The sequence below is a fragment of the Coturnix japonica genome, chromosome 10 (assembly GCF_001577835.2).
Source record: "Coturnix japonica isolate 7356 chromosome 10, Coturnix japonica 2.1, whole genome shotgun sequence".
In the NCBI taxonomy this organism is placed as follows: Eukaryota; Metazoa; Chordata; class Aves; order Galliformes; family Phasianidae; genus Coturnix; species Coturnix japonica.
Genome location: NC_029525.1, coordinates 2,857,264 through 2,867,876, shown reverse-complemented (window position 1 = coordinate 2,867,876; position 10,613 = coordinate 2,857,264). Strand labels below are relative to the sequence as shown.

General features: G+C 48.3%; 2 protein-coding genes across 3 annotated transcripts; both read left to right on the top strand.

The window, feature by feature from the left end:
* The first annotated feature begins 137 nt into the window (after positions 1-137).
* Positions 138-5,347, top strand: HYKK (hydroxylysine kinase). Its single transcript, XM_015872555.2, has 4 exons — positions 138-668; positions 1,981-2,123; positions 4,526-4,709; positions 4,821-5,347. Exons 1-4 carry the CDS (start codon positions 311-313, stop codon positions 5,282-5,284), a joined length of 1,149 nt encoding a protein of 382 aa, XP_015728041.1. The 5' UTR covers positions 138-310; the 3' UTR covers positions 5,285-5,347.
* Positions 5,348-5,390: 43 nt separating this feature from the next.
* Positions 5,391-10,519, top strand: PSMA4 (proteasome 20S subunit alpha 4). 2 transcript variants are annotated; one of them, XM_015872556.1, is made up of 9 exons: positions 5,391-5,508; positions 5,724-5,751; positions 5,916-5,958; positions 6,655-6,817; positions 8,052-8,129; positions 8,333-8,421; positions 9,201-9,331; positions 9,517-9,640; positions 10,114-10,519. In XM_015872556.1, the coding sequence occupies exons 2-9, from the start codon at positions 5,749-5,751 to the stop codon at positions 10,266-10,268; spliced, it is 786 nt and encodes a 261-aa protein (XP_015728042.1). In that variant the 5' UTR covers positions 5,391-5,508; positions 5,724-5,748; the 3' UTR covers positions 10,269-10,519. The 2 variants fall into 2 exon arrangements, with proteins under 2 accessions (XP_015728042.1, XP_015728043.1); XM_015872557.2 differs by lacking the exons at positions 5,391-5,508; positions 5,724-5,751; positions 5,916-5,958 and adding an exon at positions 5,981-6,072.
* The last annotated feature ends 94 nt before the right edge of the window (positions 10,520-10,613 follow it).

The window sequence follows — 10,613 nt, the reverse complement described above, 5'->3', positions numbered from 1 at the left end:
AGGAAGCCGCGCCGTTCCGTTCCCTTCCCGCTGGGTCCCGGGCTCCGCCGAGCTCCGGCCGCCGCCGCTCCCAGCTCGGCCCGGCTGGGCGCCGCTGGGTGCCCGCGGCCGGGGCGGCGTCGCTCCGGCAGCGCTTGCGCAGTGCGGCCGGTCGCGGGGCACGGGAGCTCCCCGGGCAGGGCAAAGGTCCGCCCGGCTCCTGGCGGTGCGGGAGCGCGGGGCCGGCTGAGCGGTGTGTTTGTTGAGAGCGATAGTGCTCCCGGTGTCACAGCACGGCTCACCTCTTCAGCCTCTTTCCCTCAGAGACACGATGGCTTCTGGAGACTGCCAGCAGCCAGACTGCCAGCAGCCGCAGGCGGCCACCAAGCCGGCGTTTGGCGAGGAGGAGGTGGCCGAGCTGGTGGACAAGGTGTTTGGATTAAAGGCGGTGTGGGTCAGGCCCCTGCCCAGCTATGACGATCAGAACTTCCACGTGAAGGTCTCGAGCGGAGGTGAGGCTGAAGGGGCCGAGGAGTACGTCCTCAAAATCACCAACTCGGAAGACAGCCGGCAGCCCGCCCTCATCGAGGCGCAGACCCGGGCCATGATGTTCCTCAGCTCCCACGGCTTCCCCTCGGCCACACCGCGGCTCACCAAGGATGGCAGCATCATGTCCCTGCAGGCGGGAGGTGAGCAGCTCCAGGACCTAGTGCTGCCTGCTGCCACCACGCCTGGCAGTAACTGAGTGCCTCGTCACAGTGCAGGTGTCTGCCTGGCTTCTGGATCCTTCTGTCTTGTGCTGATACAAACAGTGGAGTGATGCTGGGCACCTACAAGAAGGGCGCGAGCCCAAGCAAGGTGCAGAATGCAGGTGAATTTCCCAGACCCTGCAGGTTCTGCCTAGAGCAGTCCTTGCAGCTCTGGCACTTCCTATAGATCCCAATCCATTGCACGCCTCCCTTTTGGGGTGCACAGATGCTGTGCTGAAAATGCCAGAGCTGAGCTCCATCAAATGCACTGAGTAGTGCAGAAAAACCTGCAGAGGTGCTGGACCTTCAGCAGAGTAAGAGCAGCAGTGCTGGTGACATTTGTGCCCTGCAGTGAGCACTTGTATGGGGTGAGCCTGAGGCCCAGTGCAGGATGGCTCACTGCTAATGGTGCTAGTGGGGAGATGGTTGTTTCAGTAAGAACTACAAGCATAGGGAAGAGTGGGTTATCCTGCAGCTGCTTTTTATGTTACACTGCTCTGAGAGGTTTTCTGGGTCTGTTCATTCAAAGCTGTTGCAGATTGTTAATTTAGACGTAGCACTGGTTGTAGTTGTTACACAGTTGCACAGAAGGAGTCTCCAAAACTGAAGTGAATTTGGCTCTCAAAAGCAGAACCTTGGGCTGCTGTGTAGCTGTTGGGGGATGGATGCGTGTCAGGTGACTGCCTCAACAGTCCAAACTTCACATGGCAGCAGCTGAGCAGATGAAGGAGAGGAATAATTAACCCTGAAAACAACTTCCATAGAGTTTGAAAGAACAGACATAGCTGTGCACTAAAAAAAGCCACACTGACTACATCACTGTAGAAACAATCTGCCTGTTTGCATATACAGAATGGTGCAAAATACAGTTCCAGCCCATCTATGATCTGATGGCAGAATAAATCGCTTAAACAGTGCTTGGAAGAAAATCTGTTAACATGTTGCTTTCATTTTCCCTCTAACTTCCACATACAAGCTGGAATTCCTGACGGCACCCACAGAGCTGTGTAAGGGAGGGGTGGAGGCACTGCTGTGTGCAGGGTTAATTCCAAGCACAAGGACCAGGATCCAGCACAGCCTGCAGGTGTGGTGAGGTTTGCAGGTCTTTGTATCATGGTTTGGTAAATCAAATCTTTGAGTGAGATCAGTTTTAATCAGCCACATCTGAGAGTGAAGAAACCAATCTGCCTCTTGCATTGGGTAACACTCAGTAGAGTACGCCAAGGTGACTGACTGTATCTTTGCTTGTCAGGCAGCGGACCTGGAAACCAGAAGTACATGGTCAGGCTGCTGACTTACCTGCCGGGCACTCCTGTGGCTAAAATTGCTGCACCTACTCAGCTTCTCTATGACATCGGTCAGCTCGCTGCCAGGTTGGATAAAGCTCTCACAGAGGTGAGTTTTGGCTGTTCTGGCCTCGCAGATTTCACTCACATTTCATTTCTCCACTCAGAAGATGGTGATTTCAGAGCTTAACTCAACTTCTGGATGCCACCCTCCACGCTAAAACCTTGCCCTGAGTAACCTGACTAACGTGACTGCTCACTGCTTATGGCAGAGTCTCAGCGATCCTTCTGCAGTGCAGTTTTGTACCACAATAAGGGAGACAGCGTGAATTTTTGCCAGTCTTTTATTCTGAGCCTTCTTTACTAGAAGGGTGGTTAGGTCCTGGAACAGGCTGCCCAGTGAGGTTGTGGATGCCCCATCCTTGGAGGGGTTCAAGACCAGGCTGGACGGGGCCCTGGGCAACCTGATCTAGTAAATGTGTATGTTTGGTGGCCCTGCTAGGCAGGGGGGTTGGAACTAGATGATCTTAAAGGTCCTTNCAAAAGTGTATGTTTGGTGGCCCTGCTAGGCAGGGGGGTTGGAACTACATGATCCTTGAGGTCCCTTCCAACCCGGGTCATTCTGTGATTCTGTGAGCTCATTCTGACTCACTCTGCTCCTCCTGGCCATTCAAAGTGACCATTCCTGCAGCAGTAACAGTCATTTCCTCTTCTGTAATGCCGGCTGTGTTCATGGAGAGATGTGTGACACTTTTCTTAGTTCCACCGCCTTCAGTCAAATGATCTTAACACACAGGAGATTCTTTCTTTCCTCTGTAATTATACAGGGTAATAAAACTGATAAATCATCCAGTAATTAAGTTTGATACATAAAAGAATTCTTGTGTTATTTATGGCCTTTCATTAACCTTTTCTTTTTGTGTTCTGGCTGCTGGCTTCAGACTGTTATGAAGTGTGAATTGCTGGCTTTACTAACCACGTTCTGAAATTACAGCAGCATTTTTGCACTGGGAAAGATAATTTTGCATTGGGAAAGATAATTTACTATTGCCTTTTAATAGTCTGCTCACACTGATGACGTGATTAAAGTAATTTATATAGGCCAGCTAGTCTCAAAAGATGCCTGTGACTTGTCCTGCCAAGGAGGATTTAATAGACAAGAAAGCAAATTTTGATGGAAAAGGCTCTTAAGCCATTAATACATGGATTATCATATACCAGGATTGGTCATCTGAGAGAGAGAATCCTACAGTTATTACTGTCAGAACTTCTCCATGTCATTGACACCAAAACTAAAGCAAGGTATTACATTTTGTGATGTCACATGGGAACATACAGCCTGTCTTTTCTATCCAGTCAGTTTGCTTTGTCAGCTTAACAGCAAAGCAATGTGCCCTGTGTTCTTTTGTACACAAAATATCATTGCACCACTTCCTCTTTCTGCTGTCTTTTTTCGCTTGGATGTGTCTCACATCTTGTAGTGGAAATAAGTGGCCGTTGATGACTTTACAGGGACAAAGGCTCATCTCAATGGTTGAGATCTCTGCCTTATTACCTTTCCCACACCTGGTATCCCCTTTATAGTTCTGTGCTCATTTGAGCAGGGAAAGTTGCAGTGTTTGCTCACCAGATGGCAGCCCACCTACCTACCAGTGTGCTCTTCATACAACATTAGGGATCCTCTGCTGGGATTTTTGTTTGGGGTTTGGTGTTGTTCCTTACTTAAATATGAGTTCCAGTTTTAACTATCATTTAGCTATCTTTAAGTAACAGCATTAATTCTAAGCCTGAGCTTCTCTTTAAAGGGGAGCCAACTGCTGGTGGGAAGCGAGAAGCACACATGGGGCTGTTTGGGGTCTCTGTGTGCTGTATGGATGTTTGAGAGACTAGATATTTTCATCAGAACAAAGCTCCATCCAGCAGCTCTGCCAAGCACTTCTGTCTTAACAACACTGTATGTGCCAGATGGTTCTGTGGCTCGACTCTTTAAACGCACAGAGTGCATCTGTGCCAGTTTTTGTCTCTTCTGCTCCAGCAGCTTCTATAGCACCAGCTGCAGAATCCAGCTGTGTGACTGCAGCTTTGGCAGGGCCTCCATGCAACAGCATCCCTGTCACACTGCAGGAAGTCACCATTGATTTGAAGCGATTTGGAGACAAAGGGTTTAGGATAATCTATACGGGAAGAATGGAGGAAAACCATTCAGGTTTTATGTAGGTATTGATAGGCTTATAATAGTCTTATTGTTCAATGGAACAGGTTGCCCAAGGAGGCTGTGGATCCCCATCCCTGCAGGATTCAAGGCCAGGCTGGATGTGGCTCTGGGCAGCCTGAGCTGCTGGTTGGTGACCCTGCACACAGCAGGGGGTTGGAACCAGATGGTCATTGTGCTCCTTTTCAACCCAGGCCATTCTGTGATTCTATGATGAAATAATCCTTCAGACTCTACTTTTACTTGTCGGTATTCAGCACAGATTTTAACTCATGGCCTGTTTTGTTCTGTTCCCGCAGAAGTTCCATCACCCATCAGTAGCAAGTCTGCATCGAGCTCAGTTCATCTGGAACCTGGCTAACGTCCCCCTGCTGGATCAGTACGTGGGCGCCTTGGGCCAGAACCAGCACCGGGCTGTTGTGGAATGGGTCATCCAGCAGTTCAGGGAGGAAGTCACGCCCAAGATAAGCAGCTTTCGAGCTTGTGAGTGTTTTATTCTCAATCACGTCACAGTTTGTTCCAGGAGATCGGGGTCGCAGCCAAGGAAACACCTTAGTTATTAGTTATTAAGTACCGTTTGTCGCTCCCGTGTAGGTATCAACCACGGGGACCTCAACGACCACAACATCCTGGTGGTTCCCTGCTCTCCGCACGGGGCGACCCCGCGGTACCGCGTGTCGGGCGTGCTGGACTTCAGCGACATGAGCTACGGCTGTTACGTGTTCGAGTTGGCCATCGCCATCATGTACATGATGATCGAGAGCTCCGAGCCGCTCCGTGTGGGCGGCCACATCCTGGCGGGCTTCGAGAGCGTGCAGCCGCTGTCGGCCGCGGAGCGGGCCGCGCTCTTCATGCTCGTGTGCGGCCGCTTCGCGCAGTCGCTCGTCATGGCGGCACACACGGCGCTGCTGTACCCGGAGAACGCCGAGTACCTGATGGTCACGGCCAGGACGGGCTGGAAGCACCTGACGGACATGTGTGCGCGGGGCCGGGAGGCGGTGGAGAAGGTGTGGTTCGATACGGCCGCGCTGTACGCGACGAGAGGTACCGCCCCGTGAGGCGGGGCTGCAATAAACATGGCGGCGCTGCCATAAACATGGCGGAGCCGCGCTCCTTCCGCACAGCGGCGCCATTGGGACCGCGAGGTCACGTGGGGGTGACGCACTGCGCAGGCGCGGCCGCCATTTCCGACGCGCGGTGCCGGTGCCGAGGTTGTGCAGCGCCCGGTGTAACCGCCCGTTGTTCCTCAGCGCCGCTTCGGCACAGCGCGATACCGGCCGCTGTGAGTGAGGGGGGGGAGGGAGCGGGAGGGCGGGTGAGAGCAGGGGCCGAGGGGCGGGCGGTGCGGCCTTGGTGCCCCCTTCGGCTGTGTGAGGATGACTCCGCACTCCGGGCCCGGGGCGCTCGGTGCTGCAGGCGGGGATGGGGCGGGTCGCTCTGTGCTCGGGGCCGTGTGGGATCACCCGGCTCACCTTAACGCGCTGTGCTGTTTTGCAGGCCCGCTCCGCGCCGCTCCGGCACCATGGTGAGTGTGTGTGTGTGAGTGTGTGCGAGGGCCGCGGGTGGGGGGGCGGTACCGACATTGCACCTCAGCACGGGGCTGTTGTGGGGCCGCCTCGGAGCTGCTCCTGTTGGGTGCGGTGTTGGGGAGGACGGTGACGGGCCTTAACGAGCTGTTGCTTCTTGCAGTCTCGAAGATATGACTCCAGAACCACCATATTTTCTCCGGAAGGTACTTTGTAACCCTACGCTTCTAATTAAACCGTCTGCCTGCCGTTCCTCCTCTCAGACGTAACACGTAAATCCCAGGGCCGGTTGGTTGCTGGCAGTGTGTGTCCATCCCCGTGTGAGTTGCACAGACCGTATTCACCTGTCAGAATAGCCCTGTGTGCACACCACAGCCACACAGCGAAGGCTTCCCAGTCCTCATCTAATCCAGGCATCGGTGTGATCACACCCCATTCACACCTGTGGATTTGCACCACATTCCACTGCTCAAAGAGTTCCTTAATAAGTCACTGCCCTTCACCTTTCCTTGGAGCATGGATGGATTTTGTTACTGTTCTGTTACTGTTAGTGCTGCTGTGATTTGTTACAAGTCATGTTTTTTGTCTTAAGAGACAACCTGTCCAGTATCAATGATTCCATTGTTTTTTTTAAAGCCCATTTTGACTTTCTTCCAAAGTACATCTACTCTTTAAACTGTAATTCTTCTCTGCACTAATTACACCCATGATTACCTTATCAAGATAGGGCACTTTTCTGTTTCTGCACTTGTTTCTAAAAACTCATTTGCTGGCCCCAGCCCAAGGAACGAGTCCTAAACTGTAAAATGGGCATCTGTGTAACTCCTGCAAATTCACCTTTCCTTATATATGGTCTCATTCAGTGCTGCCTTATCAGTGTTGTGATGTAACTCGTTTCCTAGGCCGCTTGTACCAGGTGGAATATGCCATGGAGGCAATAGGGCACGCAGGTACTTGCTTGGGCATCCTGGCCAACGACGGCGTCCTGCTGGCTGCAGAGAGGCGCAACATTCATAAGCTGCTCGATGAAGTTTTCTTCTCAGAAAAAATCTACAAACTGAACGAGTAAGTTGCAGTGATGTCTGTCTGGCTGCTGGTGCTACCTGTGCCTAAGTACTGTTGTTACTCAAGCATTTTAGCACTGAACCTGGATTTGTTTTGTTTGGAGGGTTTGTATGAGTTTTATGCCGTGTTCCAGGCATCCAGGGCTGTTGTATTGTTATTTGCTTCAGTGATTTTTCTGAAGAAGCATCATGTTTTTATTTCCGAAGAGAACTTCTTATATGCAATAACCTGTTGGTACTTACCCATACCGGGTAATGATATTACATCAATATTAAATTGGCAGTTCTTGGTTTACAGAATAACAAGAGGAAGGAAATAGAGAATGCACAAATCCAAGCACTGTATCAGCTCAGCATTCCCTTTTAAGTCTCTTTTTTTCTGTTGTGATTCAGAGACTGAAACAAATTGGATAAAACCTGCTTTGGCTTATTTTGCTGCAGCTGTAGCAGAGATGCTTATCTCACTGCTCTGAGCTTCTTAGCTTCTCCAGAAGTTCAGTGTTACTCTGTCTTGCCTGTAGGGGAGGTGGAGCTTCAGCCTTGCTGTAAGGTGCATTGTGAAACACGAGCAGTAGGTTTTCATCTGTCAGTCTCCCATGCTGTGTTATCCTGAAGGCAGCTGGAGCTGGATTTTCAAGGAGGTGATGTAAGAAGTGCACTGGAGTAGCTGCCCAGGCCAGCTGTTCTGAGGAACTGCTAAGATAACAACTGCCAGTTATGGTCTGTGTACTGAAAGCTCTGTGGCAATATGAGGTTTGGCAAAGATCTGCTAAATTAAGAGCTAATAAAACAATTACAACAAAGATGAATTTTCAGCTAAAGCAGTTACTTTTCTAATGGCTGGTATCACTAAATTATGTTCATATGAATGCAGTCAGCAGATTGCACTGAGGGTCCATATGGGTTCTGATATGGTCAGCGCCTGGCCTCTATGTGGGTCCTGCTGTGTAGCCAGTGCCTCTTGTGAGTGTCAGCACTGTTAATCATTTTGGTATGGTCCTCAGCTGCATGCCAACGATGTGCTGACCTGCTTATTTCCCACTATCTGCCTCTGCTCTTGCAATATGGTTGTGTCAGACTTAGATTGTACTCTAGAAGCAGGATCAGTCTGTTCTACCCAGCAGCTGTGCAGTTTTGATGATAGAAGCCCAGCAGTAGGCATTCTGTTTGAAGTGCTGTATGAAGATGTGACTGTTTCTTGGAGACTGGTAGGAATCCGTATGTTCCTTTTGCAGGGATATGGCTTGCAGCGTTGCAGGAATAACTTCAGATGCCAACGTTCTAACAAATGAGCTGAGACTGATTGCACAGAGGTAGGTTGGCTGGTAGTTATGGGGGTTTGCTTAATTCTGAGTTGGATTCAGTCTATGTATTAAATCAGTACACACTCAGAACAAGTAGATTTTTTTTTGAAGCCTCTGTTTTATTGTATCTTAGGAACTTGCTTTGTTGTTAAATGCGGTAGCGGGATACTGTCAACGTAAGATTTTGAGAACCCTTATCCTTTATGCTGTAGGTATTTGTTACAGTATCAAGAGCCCATTCCTTGTGAGCAGTTGGTGACTGCGCTGTGTGATATCAAGCAGGCTTACACGCAGTTTGGAGGTAAGGAAGTGCATGGGCCATAGTGTTTTTAAGTGTCTAGAGAAAGATTCTACTAGGTAATTTGAAGCGTTCAAGTCTCTGAAGGGTTTAATAGTATTCTTCTCTAACAAGTTACGCTGAGGGGAAAAAAATGGCTTAAGTCAGTCATAGTTAGAAACTTTTGGTTTGCTACTGAAATACTTCTTAGTCGCTGAGGAATTGATAGGTGAGGCTCAGGCCCATTGCTTATAATGCTTTGAGTGCTCTAGGGTTTGGTGAATGCCTTCAGAAGGAGACAGGGTATCAATAATGTAACACTTGAAAAAAAACAGTATTTGTGGGTTAAATAACATTAGGAAATGATGTTGTAAGGAGTGTGCCTCAGTAAATGAATGGGTGGTTCTGGTATCTTGTATATGAGCACTGTGTGAAAGAATGACATTTTAATATACTTGTGTTTGATTGATTCCTCTAAGTTAAATGCTTGAATAGCCACTATATAGTTTAAATGCTGAGGTTTGATTTGAAGTCCTGAAATGATGAATTCCAATTTTTGGAGACAGAGATAAGCTGCTGCTGGGGTTAAATGAAATAAATCTCTGCTTGTTCCCCCTGCCCCCACCCCCCTTCACTTAGAAAGAAATGCCGCACTGCTTATCTCAAGTAACAGAAGTGCAGAACAGCCCGTTAAATCCTGGTTCACAGGAATGGATTTGACAAAGGAAATCAAAGGAACTAATTGTCACTTGTGACCGATCTTGTTCCTAATTTTAGGTCACTAATGGCCTCCTTTCCAACAGGAAAACGTCCTTTTGGTGTTTCATTACTGTATATCGGTTGGGATAAGCATTATGGATTTCAGCTCTACCAAAGTGATCCCAGTGGGAATTATGGAGGATGGAAAGCTACGTGCATTGGCAATAACAGTGCTGTAAGTTCTTTTCACTTTTCTCTCTCAAAAAGTAAAGCAAACCAAAACCATGTAAATTGCACTGTAATAATTAAACTGAGCAGAAACGGATAACTGTATAAACAGTGTTCCTTGTGTTTTGATATTATCTGGCAAAAAACTTTGATTACCCAATGGTACCATATAGATTTCTGTGGAATTTGTAGGCAGCCGTGTCAATGCTGAAACAAGACTACAAAGAAGGCGAAATGACCTTAAAGACTGCACTTGCATTAGCCATTAAGGTTCTAAATAAGACCATGGATGTCAGCAAACTTTCTGCAGAGAAAGGTAAGCACTTCTCTAATGCTGGATGACTTACAAAAATACATTTCTATTAAAAATAGAGAGAATGTTGTGAATTTATGTACTTCATTTATTGGATTTTAGTGCTCATGTAAGAAAATATCGGCAATCCAATTTTTGATGGTCCTCATTAACCTTGCCAAGTGACATGCAGTTGACTGGGGTGAGGATGTTTTTTGGTCAGCTCCAGGTGCCTGACCATGGTTTGGCCAGGCCTCAGTGCAGCAGCAGAAGTGGTTCCATGCCTGGTAGAAGAACCACTGGAGAGTTGTGAAGGAGCTGGTGCGTGCTGCTGCAGAAGAGGACTGCTGCCACCTGGCTTACCAGCCAGGCAGTTTTGTAGATGGAGGCAGGACAAGAACCCTCTGCTTCATTGTCAATTGTAACACTTGATCTTTCTGATGATTTTCTTTCGTAAGGATGGTATGTAATGCCACTGTTTGTTCCCTGTGTTTCAGTTGAAATTGCAACGCTGACGAGGGAGAATGGAAAAACAGTCATAAGGGTTCTGAAGCAAAAGGAGGTGGAACAGTTGATAAAACAACATGAGGAGGAAGAGGCAAAAGCTGAACGTGAAAAGAAGGAAAAAGAGCAGAAAGAGAAGGATAAATAGAATTGAAGTCGAGTGTTCTGAAAATAGCATAGGACCTGCTTCAGTTAAAGGTAATCTGGTTTTCTGTTTTGTAGAGGCCTACAAATATGCCGTGGGAGAACACGGAATTACTTTTGCTGAACCAGGTCCTTAATCATCATCAAGATAATTAGTTTTCCGTTCCTTATATTGACCAATAATTGCTTTAATTCTTGAACACCCATTCTTTCATCTTCTATTTTTTATTGTGGAATAAAATTTAAGAAGAATAATGAGTGTCTTCATTTCCTTGGTAATACCTGGCTATGAGCTGTCCTGAGGGAACTGCTGGCTTTAAAGCATAAGAAGATGGTATATAGCAGTTGA